This window comes from Chenopodium quinoa, unplaced genomic scaffold (assembly GCF_001683475.1).
Source record: "Chenopodium quinoa cultivar QQ74 unplaced genomic scaffold, ASM168347v1, whole genome shotgun sequence".
Classification (NCBI taxonomy): Eukaryota; Viridiplantae; Streptophyta; class Magnoliopsida; order Caryophyllales; family Amaranthaceae; genus Chenopodium; species Chenopodium quinoa.
The window spans coordinates 1967937-1989354 of record NW_018742815.1 but is presented as its reverse complement, the minus strand read 5'-3'; the positions used below and the strand labels follow the sequence as shown (position 1 = coordinate 1989354).

General features: G+C 35.1%; 1 protein-coding gene and 4 pseudogenes across 1 annotated transcript; 1 reads left to right on the top strand and 4 right to left on the bottom strand.

Moving 5' to 3' along the window:
* Positions 1-1306: 1306 nt before the first annotated feature.
* LOC110725699 lies at positions 1307-4711 on the bottom strand (annotated as a pseudogene).
* A 1735-nt stretch (positions 4712-6446) lies between these two features.
* LOC110725698 (heat shock 70 kDa protein II-like) lies at positions 6447-10276 on the top strand (the record flags this gene model as incomplete). The annotated part of the gene is made up of 2 exons (XM_021905175.1): positions 6447-6660; positions 8041-10276. Coding segments are annotated over 2 exons (1710 nt in total), but the record flags the coding sequence as incomplete, so codon positions are not given.
* A 362-nt stretch (positions 10277-10638) lies between these two features.
* On the bottom strand, positions 10639-13869 carry LOC110725694 (annotated as a pseudogene).
* Positions 13870-14281: 412 nt separating this feature from the next.
* LOC110725402 lies at positions 14282-16956 on the bottom strand (annotated as a pseudogene).
* Positions 16957-17862: 906 nt separating this feature from the next.
* On the bottom strand, positions 17863-21352 carry LOC110725691 (annotated as a pseudogene).
* Positions 21353-21418: the final 66 nt, after the last annotated feature.

Sequence of the window (21418 nt, the reverse complement as noted above, 5' to 3'; positions counted from 1 at the left end):
GTAGACCCGTATTGCTGCTGCTCGGGCTGAAGCGGTGAAGATCGAGATGTCTGTCTCCTAACAGACGCTTTCAAACGTCGTGATATTGCATGTCGAGCACCAGAACCCTCGATCTACATAAAATAAAAAATAATCCGATTTTAGTAATAATAATAATAATAATAATAATAATAATAATAATAATAATACTATTATAACAACAACAACAATAACCATAATAACAATAATAATAACAACAACAACAACAACAACAAATACAAATTAACAACAACAATAACTAACTAACTAACTAACAACAACAACAACAACAACAACAACAACAAATACAAATTAACAACAACAACAATAACCATAATAACAATAATAATAACACTAATATCAACAACTATAATACTAATCATAATTAAAAATATTAATAATAGTACTACTAATAACAATAATAATAATATTATTATAACAACAACAGCAGCAACAAAAATTAAACAACAACAACAACCATAATATCAAATTAGTTTAATAATAATACTAATCATATTTTTAAAAATAATAACACTAATAATAATAATAATAATAATAATAATAATAATAACAATAATAATAATAATATCAACAATAATAACAACAATAATAATAATACTAACCATAACACTTCAAAATAACAACAAAAATAACAAAATCCAAAAAAAAAAAAAACAAATTAACGACAATAACCTTAACATTAATAATAAAAACCTAATATCAACAAAATAATAAAAATTATCATATTTTTAAAAATAATTACATTACAAAATATACTAACCATAATAATAACAACAATAATAATAATATCAACAATAATAATAACAATAATCACCCTAACACTTCTAAATAACAAAAAAAAAACAAAATCCGAAAAAAAAAAATTAAATTAACAATTTTATAAACGGGCAAAAAAAAAAAAAAAAAAAAAAAGGAACTTCCGCCCAAAAATTCCAGATGTTCCATGGAGGATCCGGAATTTCCAGGCGGATCCTCCATGGAACTTCCGGAATTTTTGGGCAGAAGTTCCTGGGATCCGAAATAAAAAAAAAAAAAAAAAATTACCTCTTCGCCACCATCGCCGCCGCCGCCGCCTCCGCCGCTGCCACCAGCGCCGCCGAAGCTCCTCCCTCCGAATCTCAGTCTAATCCGCCTCGAATCACCCATTTTTTTTTTGTGTTTATGATGATTTTTGTTTTTTTTTTTTAAAATGAAGAAATAATTTTGAATTTTTTTTTTAAATAGAGTGTTTTAGAGAGTTAGAGAGTTGGAGAGTAAGAGAGTTAGAGAGAGAAGTAAGAAAGTGAAAAATGTTGGTCGGAAAAGAAAAAACTGTATTTATATATTAGGGGTAAAATTGGAATTTCAAGACAAAAAGGGAGCGTTACCCGGTAAAATGGGAGCGACAAATAACAACACCCATAATCTGTTATCAGCAGTTCGTGTAGAGCATTCCAACAATTCAAGGTTCAAAGTTGTTGTGGAGCTGCTTCAACTTTTGCATTTACCAAGTATTTGTCAGCCTCATTATAATTGAAAGTATAAAGTAAAATAGCTTCCTCCTATATGAGCTTCTGATGTCTCTTTGCAAATTTGTTTCTCCGCCTTTTCACTGTCAAGGTCCAAAATACAAGTAGCATAGTTCAACAAAGCTTGCTAAATGGAGTCGGATTTCTAGATAAAAGGATCTAAAAGAGGCTTATAACAGTACTAAAATCAGAAGGATTAAAAAGTAGTCAGGTTCCCATTATCAAAACCCCTTACAAATAAAGCATCAACATAGACTGTTGACAAAGTAATTCAAACTATTTGTCTATTAACACCACAAACTAATTTTAGACCAAAGATAGTATATCCACAACTCACACCAAAGCTCTGTCAATCGAGCTCCACAACTTCAATCTTGGTTCGAGAATAACTAGCTTCACCAACATCTTTCAGCTGTTGACGCAGCTTTGCAATGATATGAGCACAACTGCCCTCAAGTTCTTTGATTTTTTCCTCAAACATAGAAGCTTCGGCATGGATGGTATTCCATTTTATCCATTGTGCTGTCTGATCAATGGCATCCCCAAGCTTCCTCTTGTCTTTTGCACCGATGTTCTCTCCACTACCTCTTAAGGCATCCTCCATCTCATGTATATAATTCTCCAAAGTGTTCTTGGCATTCGCGGCCTTCTTTTGCTCTTTATCCTTAGCAATGTACGTCTTGGCCTCATTCGACATCCTATCAATTTCCACCTTTGATAACCTCCCTTTGTTATTTGTTATAGTAATTTGGTTCTTCTTACCAGACTTTTCTTCTGATGATGTCACAGTCAAGATACCATTGGCATCAATGCTGAAACAATCAATTACCTGATTTTTCCTTTTGGTGCCGGAGGAATGCCAGTAAGAAGAAAGTCACCTAAGAAGTTGTTCTGCTCAGCAATAGGACTCTCGCCTTCATACACACTAGTCCTCATCCTAGTTTGGTGGTTAGAGACAGTGACCGAGTTCTTCTTTACCTTGGTAGGGATCGGTGTGTTCCTTGGAATCACAACTCTGAAAGCGCCACTACTTAGCCCAACACCGAGAGATAAAGGAGTGACATCAACAAGCGAAAATTGCTCATCTTGTCGTACATCACTCAAGATTGCAGCATAAATGGCTGCTCCATAGGCAACAGCCTCATCCGGGTTCAGGCTTTTGGATATCTCCTTTCCATTAAAATAGTCCTGCAACATTTGCTGAATTTTCGGGATCCTTGTCGAACCACCCACAAAAACAATATCATCAACATCACTCTTTCCCATTTTGGCATCCTTCAAACACTTCTCAACAACATCCATACAATCCCTGAACAAATCCATATTCATCTTCTCAAATCGAGCATGAGTTATGGTAGTTGAAAAATCTATTCCATCAAACAGACAATCAATCTCGATATTAGTCTCAGTAGTCCACGAAAGTTGTCTCTTAGCCTTTTCACAAGCAGCTCTCAACCTCCCAAGAGCTCTAGGATTGGCACTAATGTCTTTATTGTGCTCTCTTTTAAATTCCACAACAAAATGACTCACCATTCTACTGTCAAAATCAACTCCACCAAGGTGGGTGTTACCACCTACAGCATTCACTTCCACAACGTTTCTTTTAATAGTGACAAAAGAAACGTCAAAAGTCCCTCCTCCAAGATCAAACACCAACACATTCTTAGGGGTGACTTCGTTGCTCTTAAACTTGTCAAAATTATAGGCAATCGCGGCTGCTGTTGGCTCATTAATTATTCGTATGATATTCAGTCCAGCAATGAGTCCTGCATCTTTAGTTGCCTGACGTTGAGCATCACTGAAATAGGCCGGAACAGTAACAACAGCATTTTTTACTTCTGAGTCAAGATAGGCCTCTGCAGTTTCTTTCATCTTCGCGAGCACCATTGAGGATATCTCTTTAGGAGCAAGTTTCTTCTCTTCACCCTTGTTGGTGACCATGATCATGGGCTTCTTTCCATCGTTACCATCAGGACAAGCAACTACTTTAAAAGGCCAGAGCTTCATGTCCTTTTGAAGCTTGTCGTCGTTGAATCTTCTACCTATGAGCCTTTTGGCGTCTGTTCATACTCATTAACAAGAAGTTAGAAACCTATGACACATTGACACTGTAGTCGTACAAAATCAGTCATTTTCAACCTCAAGTTAAGATTTAAGAGAGACATAAATCAATTCATTTGCCCACTAGGAAAACAAGTTATTTGCACCTCATAACATAGTGCATTATTAGTGCTTATAATAACATGTTCATCTCATAAATTTAATTTAATGTAACTACATATTGTATAGTTTAGGCTTAATGTTAAACATATTTTGAGATCACCACTATAATTCAAAGTCAAAACCCTTATCTATATATATAGGTTCAAGATGTGTTTCGCATTTTGTGGAATCTAATTAATCATCAAATCAAATTCATTAATAGTCTTACAAACATTTTTACAGAAAATCTAAATTAACAAACCAAATCATGAACATAAAAACTATAGTTCTTTGGTCAACGGTGAAATTCAATTGAAATCTTAACACAGAACAAATACTACAACATTAATTTTCAACTTTTCAAGCAACTATTTAATCACATGCTTAGAATAGGAAGCAAATCATCAACCAAAAAAAAGAAAAAAAAAAAAAAAGTTAATAACAAACCATAAATAGTGTTTGAAGGGTTCTTTCCCGCTTGGTTCCTTGCCGCCTCGCCGACAAGGCGATTGTTAGGGGTGAAGGCCACCCAAGACGGTGTCGTACGGCTTCCCAAGTCATTAGTAATGATCTCTACACGGTTTTGTTGTGCCTGCCACACTCCTACACATGAGTATGTTGTCCCTAAATCAATGCCTATCACCGGCCATTTTGCCATTTTCCAAACAAAAAGCTTTGTAATATAGCAAAGTTCTCTATCAAAAAATAATTTCTCAATACAATTAACCCCAATACTTCAATTAGGGTTTAATAAGTGAGAAAAGTACTGAGAAGTTAAGATTTAAAAGGGGGAAAGGGGAAAATAAAAGTGGGAAAACAGGGGTAAAAAAAGAAAAAAAAACTTGGTCATGTGACTTTTTTAGGCGAAAATAAAATCAACACACAAAATGGTAAAAGGACTCTAGTCAATTAGTCATAAGACTCATAACCCAACCTTTTTTAAAAAAATAAAATGACATTTCAAGTAAAAAAGGTCTACATAAAAGGACTTTTCTCACAAATTTTTCTACTTTTTTATTTACAATTTCAATGCATAATAATTTCCATTAAGCATAGTTGTAGAAATTATATTGTAAATTGTTGTTTTCTAAAAAAATTTATCATCGAGGATCAAATAACTATACTAGTAAAATAATAAAACATTGAAAATGCAAAGTATATAAGTAGGAATAATGAAAATTTTAAGTTATTTTATCTAAAAGGGTATTTTTCATGGCTGCACTATGTGCCCGGCATCTCGATTAGAGGTTACTCGAATGAGCCTCAAGTAACCCCTGACCGAGTAACCCCTCAAGCAACCCATGAGGCCTTGACTAAGTAATCCTCAAATAATCTCTGAACGAACCTCTCAATAAACCTCTAACCAAGTAACTCGAAAGAGTTACTACCCTAATCGAGTAAACTATTGTCTTTACTAAGGGCCTGTTCATATTTACTTATTTTCAGTTCAGTTTAGTTCAGTTCAGCTCCAATCAGTTCAGTTTAGTTCAGTTCAGCTCCAATCAGTTCAATTTAGTTCAGTTCAGTTTAGTTCAGTTCAGTTCAGTTCAGCTCTTAATTTCCTTCTCTCATAAAATATTAATTTCAGCTTAGTTCAGTTCAGTTCAGCTCCAATCAGTTCAGTTCAGCTCCAATCAGTTCAGTTCAGCTCAGTTCAGTAAATATGAACAGACCCTAACTTACCCCAAAGTCTACCAAAATAACCGGAAAAAATAAAGGAAAAAGAAAAAAAAGAAAAAGATAGGAAAGAGGAGAATAGAGTTCTTTCAAAAAATTAATTTTTTTTTAAATAAAAAAAAAGAAAGAAATGTAAGAGGAGAATAGAGATTAGAGAAAGAGGGGAGACCATCCTTTATAAACTGCAGCGCAATTTTCTCTCTCTCTTCTACAAATATTAAAATGATAACTAGGGGTGAACATGGTGTGGTTTGGTGTGGTTTGAGTCTAAACCAAACCAAACCGTAAAATACGGTTTGGTCAATTTTTCAAACCAAACCAAACCATATTAGTATTGAAACCAAACCAAACCAAACCGTAATAATGCAGTTTGGTGCGGTTTGGTTTGCGGTTTATGATGAGATGGTATTTTTTCCTAAAAATTGTCAAATATTAATAAATTTATAATAAAGTTCAAATAATTCACCAAAGGGATTAAATTCTACTACAAATTTTTAATAAAAATAACAACCAACTAATCAAGTGCTAAGTGCTAACACAATAACACATAATAAAAATAATACATAACAAATTAATAGTGGAAAAAAACATAATACATTTGTCCAAAAAAATAATTCATACTATATTATAGTTATATGACCTATTAAATTTTAAGTATTGATATTTGAGATTCAGTATAGAGTATAGTAGTATACTGACCGTATAGTCTTCTAATGATTTTTCATGTTTTTTTTATTTTTTTTTTATTTTTTTATAATATATAATAACTATTTAAATTTATTTAAAAATTATTTAAATATTACAATGCGGTTTACTGGTTTACGGTTTAGTTTGGTTTATAATTTTTGAAAAACCAAACCAAACCGGAAACCGTATTTCCCAAAAAATCGAAAGCAAACCATATTTTTCCAAACCGCAAACCAAACCAAACCGCAAAATTACGGTTTGGTTACGTTCCAGACCAAACTGTGTACAGCCCTAATGATAACAATATCATCAAACTTTTTTTGGTAGTTCTAATTTACCACTGAAACTCCGTCGCCGGCGATAGGAATCGATCTCGGGACGACTTATTCATGTGTTGCAGTTTGTCAAAATGGAAGGGTCGAAATAATTCCCAACGATCATGGTAATAGAACGACGCCGTCTTGTGTTGCCTTTACACCGACTGGACGCCTTATTGGAGAAGCTGCCAAGTATCAAGCTCATATTAATCCTTCCAATACTATTTTTGGTAACTTTATTGCTCTTTTATTTAAACATCATATTCAGTAGATTTTGCTATTAATTGTTTTCAATTGTTATCTTGAATATTGAGTAACATTGTTTATAAATAGGTGTTTTTGATGTTGTTGAGTTTTGGGTTTATTACTTTAATTATTTAATCTTCTATCTTGATTATTGAATAACAGTTTTTGATAATTTTGTCGAGTTCTAGGTTTGATTTTTTTTTAAATTTACCAAATTATGGGATTTCTTGATAATTAATGCTTAGAGAGCTAAAATATTTGGTTTGATTATTTAGGATACTAGACATCAAATTTGTAAGAAAAATTCAAAGTAAAATGAAGAATTTAATTGAAATATTCTTTTTAGGAAGATTATGAAAAATTTAATTGTCCTTACTGAAAAAATGGAAGAAGCAATTTTCTTGATAGAGGGAAGTAACGACTGTCAACTTAGGTGGAAGTGCATTATATAATTTGTAAAGAATATATGAAATCACTGGATAAAATGTGTGTGCAAATTACAGAAATTAACATAAATGGCTATAAATTACACAACTATGAGAAGCAAATAATTCATGTATTAAATTTTGAGGATGCCCCAGTTTCTCATGGTGAGAAACAAATTTTGTTTCTCACATGGCATTTTCGTAAATAAATCAACAACTTTATTCAATTTTTTTAAATGTGGAGCCCACAATACTGAAAAAGTTGTTGATTTATTCACGAAAATGCCACCATGAGAAACAAATTTCGTTTCTCACCATGAGAAACAGGGAATATCCCTTAAATTTTTGGTAGACTTCGAAAAATATTTCTAGTGAGGCAAGTTTTTTTGGGTGTCATGACTCATGATGTTGATCTTGATGTTCTAACAATCGAATTATGTCGTACTAGCTAGTATTCATTCACTGAATTAGTTTGGCTATATGCTCTTCTGTTGTTGCGAATTGTATGGCCGTTTGGACTAGCTATTGTAAAGGATATGATGACTCCATTTGAACAATAATGTTTCTGAACTTATTATTCAATAGAAAAGAAAATGAACTGTTTTGTGAGTAATCTAATATTTTTCTTATGTGATTGATTTGGAGATTTTGAACATATAGATCCCTTAATGTGACATTGTATTACATAGTTCAATTTGCTGTATGCTGTCAGAGTTCATTGATGTTCATATATATCTGATTTTGGATCAGAGATTTAGAGTTTATTTCACTGATGTTAAACTACTGCATGTCTACATCAAATTGTAAGTTCATAAGTATTCATTGAATAGCAGTTTATATGTAGTATGGGTTACAGGGCTTTATTATCTTCATACTCGATGGAAATAAATTACTTTAATTTGGTTATGCAATCATCCTCTGTGTCTTCTTGAATAGCAGATGTAAAGAGGCTAATAGGCAGGAAATCGAATGACGAAGCTCTACTGAAAGACATGAAGCGCTGGCCATTTAAAGTCAATGCTGAAGAAATAAAACCCAAGATTGTGGTGACATACAAGGGTGAAGAGAAGTCATTTGTAGCAGAAGAGATTTCTGCTATGATCCTCTGCAGAATGAAAGAATTTGCAGAGGCCTATCTTGGCACTTCTGTGAAGGATGTTGTTGTTACTGTTCCAGCTTACTTCAATAATCTACAGCGTCAGGCAACTAAGGATGCTGGAACAATTGCTGGGCTGAATGTGATGCGCATTATCAATGAACCAACGGCTGCTGCCATTGCTTACGGCCTTCACAGGATGACAAATGATAGAAAGAATGTGTTGGTATTTGATCTTGGCGGAGGTACTTTTGACGTCTCATTGGTCATTATTGAGAATGCAAAATTTGAAGTCAAATCAGTAAGTGGAGACACCAACTTGGGAGGAAGAGACTTTGACAACAGAATAATTGAATGCTATGTGACTGAGATTCAGAGGAAGTATGGAAAGAACATTAGAGAGAACTATACGGCAATTGAGAAGCTAAGAGGTGCTTGTGAAAGGGCAAAAAGAATCCTGTCTACAGCAACGTCAACTTGTATTGTGATTGATGACCTTTTCGAAGGCTTTAATTTTTCTTCAACCATTACTCGTGTTCACTTTCAGAAGTTGAATATGGATCTGTTTGAGGAGTGTTTATGCCTCTGCTGTAAATGTTTAGTGGATGCTAATTTTGGTGAAGATGATATCAATGAAATTCTTCTAGTTGGTGGTTCAAGCAGGATTCCGATGGTTGGGCTGCTGTTACAAGGTTTTTTCTGTTGGAAGGAGCTTTGCAAAAGCATCAATCCTGAAGAGGCTGTTGCCTATGGTGCTGCCGCCCAGGCTGCACTCCTGAGTGGTACAGATCACATGAGTTTTTCGGTTGTTGATGTCACTCCATACTCTCTTGGTATTGAGTATTGTTACGATCCTGAAGACAAGGGTATTGTTATCCCGAGAAACACTCCAATCCCAACAAGGACGCAAAAGCTACTTTGTACTACAGAGGACAACCAATGCACACCTTCATTTAAGGTTTTTGAAGGTGAGGGATCCAAAGTCAAAGACCATTGTTCATTGGGTGTTTATAAACTCCATAATATTGCTCCTGGACACAAAGGCGTTCCTAAAGTAAACATCTGTTTTGAAATCAGCGCTGATGGCATTTTGAAATGTTCTAACCAAGATTTGGAAATTGGAAGTATGAATGGGATTCCATTTTTAAATCGTAGTGGGCGATTGTCAGAGAAAGAAGTCGATAAGATGATGCAGGATGCTGCAAAGTTCAAGCTCGAGGATGATTGGCAAGGTCTAAGGGTTAAAGCCAGGAATGATTTGGAGAAGTACACTAAAACTATATCTGACCTGCTCAGAGATCATGGTAAGAAAATTAGCTCAAGGACAGGCGGAAAATGAGTAAAGCTATTGAGAAGACCATGCTATGGATAGATTGGAATTATCTTCACACAGAAACATGGACATTTGAAGAAAAGATGAGAGAGCTACAGAGCATTTGTGACCCTCTTGTTGCAAGCATGCGACCGAATGCTAGGGTAAGTGGCACCTAGTGATTCTGATACTTGTATTGTTGACATTGATGATTAAGCGTGTACTTATATCATTACACCAGTACTAATCTGCTAGGAAAATTAACTCAATTTAGGCAATTTTTTTGTTTTTTTTTTTGTTTTCTATTTCCACTGTAACTAGGGTAGTCTAGACATCTTAGCCTTTGACGTCTATGTATATATGACTATCAAGCTTGAATTAAAGCCGATACGGAAATATTTTAGCCTGAATTTCTTTGTGAGATACATTAGATCTTGCTGTTAGCCAAATTCTGTACTATTTCTTTTTATTTTTATTTTTTTTAATTAAAGGAAAATTCTGTACTATTTCTGAAAGGCTTGGATGTTTAAATCAGTGAGACATAATGTGGACTAACATTAATGGATTGGAGTAAACAACAGTAATATATATTCTGGTGAAAGATAGTACAGAAGATAAACATACGATCTGAGGCTAAATTGCAAAAGGAAAGCCGTTTATCAACATGTCACTCTTCAATTACTCTGTAGACAAGCCTCCTAGACTTGTGTGGTAAGGCGATTATTCTAACTCTACGCATACAAGATTTGTTGGTTAACCAATTGAGGTCCTCTCGGTGTCTCTGTATGTAACATCCACGGCAACAAGAAAGCTTCAGTTTTATTTGTTAACACGGTATCAATACTGAATATATAAGATCACATCGAACCACTTTTATATTTACAACTTCATCACATGTTCATTCAACAGTCAACACACTTGAAGACTAGATCAGGTGAAGATGAATTCCTCATCTGCAGAACCTAAACATTGTAGTACAAAGCAGAGAAAAGCAGCAGCAAGCATTATAATGTTATTTAATTCTAGAAAATTGCTCAAATTGATATGTACTAGTATATCAGAGATAACAAAAGACAATGTGTGTGTTTCTGAGTCCAACATATGCAACACCAGTAAATCATGCCAAGCATTAAGCTACAAAAATCGTGTAAATCATGGAAGAGGCCAGAAAAATAAGCAAAATCCGTAGTTAATTAACCAACTTCGATGACCTGTACATTAATTCATATCAGGATGCATGGCAGGACCAGCAGTCAGCGACCTTCCAGTTCAGTCATTTGCATTTGTGCAACAAGAGGATTGCAAATACCTTCAAGCTCTTTCAGTTTCTCTTTAAACATACAAGCCTCGACAAGATGGCAATTCCAGTCCAGCCATTGCATCGTCTTCTCAATAGCATCTTCTATGTTTTTCTTGGCTTGCTCATGAACTTCACTATCTTGCACCAAATCCAATATGTTATCAGCATAATTCTCTAAGGCAAATCTTGCTTTGGCCGCCTCCTTGTTTTCCATGTCATCAGCTAAGTATTTCCTAGCATCCTTAGTCATCCTATCCAGCTCCACCTTTGACAACTTCCCACTATGGTTAGTAATAGTAATTCTGTCTTGTTTTCCGGAGTTTATTTCTGTTGCTGACACTGTCAGAATACCATTGGCATCAACTTCAAAGGTGGCAGTCACCATTACATCGCCTTTTGGAGCAGGAGGAAGCCCTGAAAGAGTAAACCCGCCTAAGAAGTTGTTTTCCTTCCCAACAGGCCTCTCCCCTTCATACACATCGAAATCCAATCTAGTCATATAACACCGGGGAGTTGTAAGTCCATGGCGTACCTTTTTAGTTGGAATGGTTGTGTTTCTTGGTATTACGACACATAGATCACCACCATAAAGTTCAATGCCTAGAGATAAGGGGGTGACATCTATCAGTACACTGTCATTATTTATACGTGCTTTACTCAAGATTGCAGCTTGTATGGCTGCACCATAGGCAACAGCCTCATCAGGGTTAATATTTTTGCACAACTCTTTTCCATTGAAGAAATCTTTCAACAGCTGTTGTACCTTCGGAATCCTAGTTGATCCACCAACAAGGACAATATCATGAACGTCTCTCTTTTCAATCTTGGCATCCGTTAAGCATTTGTCTACAGAATCCATGCAATTTGTAAACAAATCAATGTTCAACTTTTCAAATTTGGCACGGGAGATGGTCGATTTGAAATCAGTATACTCATAAAGGCAGTCAATGTCAATAGTAGCCTCAGGGGATAATGAGAGGATCCTTTTTGCCCTTTCACACGCAGCTCTTAACTTCCCAAGAGCCCTAGGGTTGTTACTCATGTCCTTTTTATGCTTCCTCTTAAACTCGGCCACAAAGTGGTTAACCATTTTATTATCGAAATCCCCTCCTCCAAGGTGGGTGTTCCCACTTATTGCTTTCACTTCAAATACACCGTTCTCAATCCTTACCAAAGATACATCAAAATTCCCTCCACCAAGATCAAAAAACAACACATTCTTCGCAATATCTTTGTTGTCAGCAACCATCTTGTCAAGGCCATAGGCAATGGCTGCAGCTGTAGGCTCATTTATAATACGCGATACATTTATTCCAGCAATGGTGCCAGCATCTTTAGTTGCCTGACGTTGCAAATCATTAAAGTACGCAGGAACAGTGACAACGGCATTTTTCACTTCCATGCCAAGATAAGCCTCTGCAATCTCTTTCATCTTTCATCTTTAGTTGCCTGACGTTGCAAATCATTGAAGATATCTCCTCAGCAGAAAATTGCTTCTCTGCACCCTTGTAGGTGACCACAAACATCGGCTTATTGTCTTTAGAGGGAATAACCTTAAAAGGCCAGAGTTTAATGTCATTTTGCACTGTTTCATCAGTAAATCTTCTTCCAACAAGCCTCTTTGCTTCTGTAATATATAGGATAATCAGAGAATGTAACTAGAAAGTGAATTGAAAATATAAATATAAAAGAAGAAAATGAAGTATATGACCATGCAATTTTTTAAACAAATACCCTTAATAAATAGCTACAAACTAATGCACATTGTTGCAACATGATGCAATTTTCTCAAAATATTGTCTGCTCCTTAGCAATTTAGCACCCAATATTGAACTTTTGAAAGGTTATTGAGAGATGGATAAACATACAAGTCTGAAATAATTCACTTCCTTAATTCCTCAAGACACTTTCAGAGTTCACTTACAAATTATTAAGACTAGACATTAATATTGTCCATACACCTTCCTCGGTCGGATTTTTAATAAAGCTAAAAGCAGAGAAGGATTATGCACTTACTAAACATTAAGAGAAATTGACATAGATTCTTCAGTCTTAAACATTCTTCATACTTTTTGGATTAATGTTTGATTACAAAAAAATGGTTAAAACCAATAATTACATGAATGAAAATTGACTTTGAGTGTACAAGCATCATCTTAGATTAATAATTCTCAAAAGAACACCTATGTAGTAACATTATGTCCCCTCAAAAAAAAAATGTAGTAACATTATGTTCCATTAAATAAAATTCAATTAAATCAACTACAGAGTATATTATCTTGTTCACAACACCACAAAATTAACTAATTAATCTAGCAAAAATTCTATTATTGTGGAAAAAAATTCTCAACCAAATTTAATGAGTATGATTAGTTTAAACTCTTAATTAGCAGTAAATTAAAAAATATTAAAGAAAGAAAGAAACTTGGAGGATGGAGAAAAAGTACCAAAGATGGTATTGGTAGGATTAGTGGTAGCCTGGTTAACAGAAGCGTCGCCAATAAGGCGTTGAGTTTGAGTAAAAGCGACACAAGAAGGCGTCGTTCTGTTTCCTTGTTCATTGATAATGATTTCAACACGATTATTTTGCCAAACTCCAACGCAAGAGTAAGTGGTTCCGAGATCGATTCCTATTGCTGGCCAACCGCCATCGCCTTCGCCTTTGCATCCCATCTTCAGTGTTTGATTTACTATTTGAGTTCAAACTTCAAAGTTTAGCGTCGGAAATTTGAAAAAAAAAACGTCGGGGATTCTAGTAGTAGGAATAGGACGAGGTACATTTGGAGAGAGAATTTGTTTCGACTCTTTACTGAATCTTAAAATCTCTTAATATCAGGCTTTTTTTTTTAATTTCTTTTATTTTGAGGGGACTCTTTATATTAGGCTAAATACTCCCACAAATCCACAATAGTACTACGTATTTGGTATTTAAGTTGGAGCAATAATAATCTTAAAAATAGTTAATTTTGAATAATGGAAAGAAAGCTGCATACAACTAGGAAAAAGGAAATGGAAAAAGTTAAAAGAAAGTAAGAAATTTCGAATTTACTTCGTATAATCTTTCCTTAATTAGATATTACTAAAGAGTAATACAAGTAAATTTATGTCACACTCACATACAGAATTTGGGAGGGCATGGTACTCAATGCCAAACAAAAAGCAGGGGAAAAAAGTGTTAATATATGATATTTCATATGCTAGATAAATACATGGCAGAATTAAACCTACCAACTTGTGAGCCTCCAAGCAATATAAAGATCAAAATCAAGATCACTGAAATTACGATAGTCAAATTGTGATTAAACAAACAACACTTTCATTTACAAATCTATGGACCATACATAATCTATACGCCATTGCCGAATACATGTTTAATTAATAAACCAAGGATGCTTTAGTAAAACTTGATTCAGCAACTCCCTTGGAAGTATAATTGTAAACAACAAGTAAGCCAAAAATAAATTTAGAGCCATCAAACTAGTACTTGAAGGCTAGCTGTAGCTGTAGATGATCCCATACAATGGTGCTTAGATACAAAAGTAGAATTTAAGAACCTTAGAGCTGAACCAATTAAGCAAAAGTAGCAACCACTTATAAGCAACTATAACTTATTTTTGCTAAGCCTAGTTTGGCTTGATTTTGGGGATCTTACCAGTACCACTCAGATGGGAGTCGTTCTGGTGCATCTTAGCAATGACAGGGTCACAAATGTTCTTGAGCTCAGTCAACTTGTCCTCGAACTTAGAAGTATCAGTGGCATCATGATTCCAATCTAGCCATTGAATTGTTTGCTCAATTGCATCTTCAATCATATTCTTGTTCTGCATCACCATCTTTTTCCAGAATTGACCACTCATGATATCCCACATTTTGCTGACATATATCTCCAAGTTTAACTTTGCTGTGGCCACCTTCTTTTTCTCAATATCCTCTGCCTTATACTTCTGGGCCTCTTTCACCATCATATCAATCTCCTCGCTTGATAAGTTCCCGCGGTGGTTAGTGATGGTTATTTGATTCTTGTTTGCAGTGCCTTCTTCTTCTGCTGTCACGATCAAGATACCATTTTCATCAATTTCAAAGTACACAATTAATCCAACACCACCTTTAGGGGCTGGTTTGATACCACATAAATCAAACTCGTCCAAGAGATTGTTGTCCTTGGCAATGAGTCTTTCTCCTTCATACACTGAAATTAAGATAGTAGTCTGATTGTCTTCAGAATTCCAGTAATTCTGCATCTTCTTTGTTGGGATTGGGGTGTTCCTTGGAATGATAACACTCATGTCACCACCATAAGTACTAATTCCAAGTGACAAGGGAGTGATATCTACAAGCAAAAAGCATTCACTATCCCGAAAACCACTCAATATTGCAGCATGAATGGCAGCCCCACAGGCAACAGCCTCATCTAAATTAAGGCTATTGCAGAGCTTTTTTCCATCAAAGAAATCCTGCAAGAGCTGTTGGACTTTTGGGATCCTAGTAGATCCACCGACACATACAGCCTCTTGAATATCCTCTTTTTCCATCTTGGCATCATTCAAACACTTTTCTACAGGGTCTATAACATAACTGAACAAATCCATGTTTAACTTCTCAAATCGAGCACAGGAGATGGTTGAAGAAAAATCAATACTCTCGTAAAGGCAATCTAATTGAATACTAGTCTCAGTAGTTGACGAAAGTGTCCTCTTCGCCCTTTCACAGGCAGCTCTCAACCTTGAAAGAGCTCTTGGATTGTCACTTATATCTTGATTGTGCTTCCTCTTGAACTCTGCCACAAAATGGCTAACCAATCTGCTATCAAAATCACCACCTCCCAAGTGTGTGTTCCCACTAATTGCTTTAACCTCGAAAGAAACCTTAGCAACATGTACCACAGACACATCAAAAGTCCCACCACCAAGATCAAAAACAAGAACATTTTTGCAGCCTCTTTAATTTCAACAGCCTTCTTCTCAAGACCGTAAGCAATGGCAGCAGCAGTTGGCTCGTTGATGATACGAATGGCATTGATCCCTGCAATAGTGCCAGAATCTTTAGTCGCCTGTCATTGCAGATCATTAAAGTAGGCAGGTACAGTGATGACAGCATTCTTTACTTCTGTACCAAGATAAACTTCTGCAGTTTCTTTCATCTTCACAAGGATCATGGCTGATATCTCTTCAGCAGCAAAATGCTTCTCTTCACCCTTATATGTGACCACAATCATAGGCTTATTGTCTTTACGTGGGAAGGAAAGAACTTTGAAAGGCCAGAGTTTTATGTCACTCTGAACTGTTTCCTCTGTAAATCGCCGACCAACTAGCCTCTTTGCATCTGTCATAGATTATAAGAAGAAAAAAAAAAAAGGAGTCAATTCAACTTGATCTTACATAAATTGCTTTATCATCAACACTCATTCCAAAATATAAATGACTTGCAGACAGTTAGCAAAATTAATGTTCTTAGATTAGCTATAAGTACTGTTCTGTAGGAATAAAAGAATTCTCATACTGATCATAAAACAAATGTTAACAACACATTCTTTTTTTCCCCAAAATTTCTTTAAGGAATTTTTTTTTAAAAAAAAAAATTATATAATGTAAGAGTATTTGAAAATATTGCAAGAAGGCTGGTGATCAAGATTGCTAAAAAGGAGATCTTCAGGACAACTAGCATATAATTATATAGGATGGAAACCCACATCAAAGTCATAATGTCATGGACTTGCATTATTATTTGTTGAGAACCTATCAAAGTTCATATATAAAGAATGTAAATACCATTAAAGTACTAGTTTATAATTTTGTAAGTGTATATCATTATTTCAAGCAACTGAGGCACTGAGCTTATGATGAGTAATAACATGGCTAATGGCTTAAAAGAGAGAAAGACGATGAAGGCATACCGTAAATTGTATTAGTAGAATTAACACCAGCCTGATTCTTAGCAGCTTCACCAATGAGGCGCTCATTTTGGGTGAATGCAACCCAAGACGGCGTAGTTCGGTTACCCTGATTATTAGTAATAATCTCAACCAAAACTCCCACACATGGAGTATGTGGTTCCGAGATCGATTCCAATTGCCGGCCATTCTCCTCCTTTCCCTTCCATCATCCAGCTTTTGAAGATTTCAGTGATTTAAGTGTAAAGAGAAATTGGTGTGAGTGTGCTCTGTAGGCTATATTATCTCTTCTATGTCTTTTGGTTTTCTTTTTAATAACTTGTGTCAAAACTTGGTTAAATAAAAGTCTTGAGGGTCTCAAGGAAAGCACCTTTTCAAAAAAAAAAAGTCACTTCAGTTGTCATTCAAAAGAGACGAGTTTAAAGGCTATTTTTTTCTTTAATTTTTTAATCACACAAATCTATGTCAATGCTAACCCTTAAGTTACCCTTAATGACAACCCTATTTAGTATTTAATTTTTATTTTTTTCCCCCTTTTCTTTTTTAGCAATGTAAGTATTCCACCATCACATAATAGAACTCTTCTTAGTCTTCTATCAGACTAAGTACTAACATATTCAGTTTGGGTGCGTAATCAACTTTGTTGTGCATGAGACAAACTAACATGGTGTGTGGGAATTCGATTAGTGTGCATATATATATATATATATATATATATATATATATATATATATATATATATATATATATATATATATATACTTGTATAAAAAATAAATAAATAAAACCATGAAAATTTGTAGAAAAGCAAAACTTCTATGAATAAATTTGTTTATTTTCACTTGTTCAATTTTTAAATGAGCAAAACTATGGGCACCATAGAACTCATGTATACTTCACAAGTAGACTACATTAAAGAACAAGTACTACATATAGTATTTTTCAAGGAAAAACAAATTCATCCTAAGTAGGTGGATTCAGATAACATCATCAGAAATGAAATATCTTGAAACAGACAATGAAGTTTCTATTTCCCGTGATCAAGATTATAATTCTGCTGATTATGTTAGTAAGTGCATGAAAATATAGTGTTTAGCAATGCAAATATACTCTAATATTACATATTCCTACGAATGTGTTACTGTATTAGTATGAAGCAAAGATTATAGGAAATAGAAGATTACAGATTTGAGGCTGAAACCATCCTGATCCTAACAGCAAAACTCTTGTCTAAGGAAGTACAACTCAGGAGCATACATAAGCTTAAGCAAAGTGATAGTCAAGTTACGGTTACATACAATCACTTGAGAACATAGAGTCAGTAATACTCATAATCATGTTGATTAATACTAACTGCTAAATTTAATACATCATCCACAATTGTTCCAAAATGTAATTTACATACTACTAGTAAAGTAAAAAGCCTTAAAGCCATGGCGAAAAAGCTGACAGTAACTTAAGCTGCATATAACCAGCAGATTCATCAACAAGAGGAAAAGAGAAAATAGCAAAACTAGCCAAATACTTTGTTCAACTTAGTAAACTTACTGGCAACATAACAGTATGCAAAGACTTGCAAAACAGAACCGTGATTTCCATTAGAGACCTTGAACCAACAAAATCAGAACCCTGTAGTCTGTTGATGATAGGTAGATTCATTATCCTCTACTAATCTGCACTCACCTCAATTCTTTTTACATATTCTCTGTTTTGGGGAGTTTACGGCTCACAGGAGCATCATTCTTGGACATCTCAGCAATGACAGGGTTGCAGATGCTCTCAAGCTCTTTCAACTTCTGCTCAAACTTAGAAGAATCATTTAGGTGGGAGTTCCAATCAAGCCATTCAATTGTCTGATTTATAGTTTGTACCATAATCTTTTTGCCTCGACATGTAATCAGTTCTTCAGAAGGACCATTCACAACATCCCACATATTATTGAGATAGTTTTCTAAGTTAAACTTAGCTTTTACAGCCTTGTTGTGCGCCTCATCTTCAACCCTGTACATCTTGGCTTCCTCAACCATCCTGTCAATCTCTTCTTTAGATAATCTCCCACTATGATTGGTAATGGTTATCTGATTCTGGTTTCCAGTGCCTTTATCTGTTGCCGTCACAGTCAAGATGCCATTGGCATCTATACTGAAGCAATAAATCAAGCGAGCAACACCTTTTGGTTCAGGAGCAATGCCAGAGAGGACAAATTCATCCAAGAAGTTGTTCTCCCGGGCAACGGGCCTTTCACCCTCATACACAGGAACCAACACACTGGTCTGGTTATCATAAACAGTTGTAAATTTTTTCTCCATCTTTGTTGGAATTGGTGTGTTCCTTGGAATCACGACTTCCATTTCTCCACTGACAACTCTAGTGCCAATTGACAAGGGAGTAACATCGACAAGCATAAATTTCTGGTTATGCCGAACACCACTTAAGATAGCAGCTTGAATGGCAGCTCCATAAGCAACAGCCTCATCTAGGTTGATACTTTTACAAAGCTCCATTCCACCAAAAACATTCTGCAAAAGTTGTTGAACCTTGGGAATCCTAGTTGATCCACCTACAAGAACAACATCATTAATATTTGACTTTTCCATTTTTGCATCCCTTAAACACATTTCAACGGGGTCCATGCAATCCCTAAACAAATCCATGTTTTACTTTTCAAATCGAGCACGAGATATGGTTGAAGAGAAATCAACTCCATCATGAAGGCTATCTAATTGAATGGAAGTCTCCAAGACTGATGAAAGTACCCTTTTTGCTCTCTCTAGCAGCTCGCAACCTTGCAAGAGCTCTTGGGTTGCCATTTATATCCATACCATGTTTCCTCTTAAACTCGGCCACGAAATGGTTCAGCAATCTGATATCAAAATCACCTCCACCCAAGTGACTATTCCCACTAATAGCTTTTACTTCAAACGAATCTTTCCCAAGAGCTATCAAAGAGACATCAAAAGTCCCACCACCGAGATCAAAAACAAGAACATTTCTTGCTAATCCTTTACTGTCAATAGCCTTTTTCTCAAGTCCATAAGCAATGGCAGCAGCAGTTGGCTCATTGATGATCCGCATGACATTAATCCCGGCTATTGTGCCAGCATCTTTTGTAGCCTGTCTCTGTGAACTATTGAAGTAGGCAGGGACTGTGATGACAGCATTCTTTACTTCTGTACCAAGAAAGGACTCAGCAGTCTCTTTCAACTTCATGAGGATCATGGAAGAAATCTCTTCAGCAGCAAAATGCCTCTCTTCACCTTTAAATCTAACCACAATCATAGGCTTGTTGTCCTTATGAGGGCAGGAAAGAACCTTAAAAGGCCAGAGTTATTGTTTAATGTCACTTTGAACTGTTTCGTCAGTGAATCTTCGACCCATTAGCCTCTTTGCATCTGTTATAGATGAGGATTGAACTGATCAGTATCCACATTTATCTTGATAAACTATTTTCAAGAGATACTTGATGTCATTTAGCACCCTTTTCCTCACTATTAAATTTATTTCTGTTCCAGTCTTTAGTTAGTAGAAATAATTTTATTTTTTTTTCAAATTGCATTGCATTGCATTTAGTGAACTCCATTTTCTTATTTCTCTCTTGTAACTTTCCACCGAATCAAACAAAGAAAGAAGAGTTCAAAACTACGGAATAAATATTAAATTCAACCAAACACAACATTAGAGTTTATCACAGGACAGTGCCACAACGAATAATTATTTGCTTACAGATATCACACACAAGGGCTTTTTTTTTTTTGCTGCAATTAGATGTTAGTTGGTTGTCTATAAAGTTGTAACTCCACAACAATTTATACAAACCACTATTCCTTAAAACTCCAACAGGCAAAATCTTCTTTCAACCAAACATTTTTATTAAAATCTCTATTTTATACCATTTAAACAAGTTTAAAACAAACATATTGCATCCTATCAAATAAAAAAGGTTAAAAAAAGTATTCAAATTTCCTGTCAAAAAAAGTATGCAAATTTAATTTCAAGCTCTAAGAAATATTCTAGTCTTGATTAGCAACATTACATGCCATATATATGAGAGAGAGGGTTAACCGTAGATAGTATTAGTAGGATTAAGACCAGCCTGATTCTTAGCAGCTTCACCGACAAGGCGCTCATTTTGGGTGAATGCAACCCAAGATGGCGTGGTTCGGTTACCCTGATTGTTAGTGATAATCTCGATATGATCATGCTGCCAAACTCCCACACATGAGTAGGTGGTTCCAAGATCGATTCCTATTGCCGGCCATTCTCCTCCTTTCCCCTCCATATCTCAACTAATTAACAAAATCTAAAGACAGACATGTACAGTGTTAATACGAAATTGATGACAATTTTTTGTCTTTATATTGTTGGAAAAAATGCACACACAAAACAAAACAAAACAAAACAAAACAAAATACACAATCACAAGCAGAAACAGAAGCAGAAGCTTAACGACCTCATTTCCCAAATGAGATATAAAATGGGCAAACAACCAATCTCAAGCAAACAAATTAAAAAGACATTCGTGGAAACCCCAACAAACAGAGAGAAAAATACAAGACATGAACAAGTGGGTATACCAAATACCAATTTATCTTCTCTAAAAAACACTAGAAGCATATAAAATCATCAAGATACAATCTTGGAACAATAATTTTCCATAAAATTCATCACAATAACTTGCAAAATTCATTTATAAGGAGATTAAGGCTGAGTATAAAATAC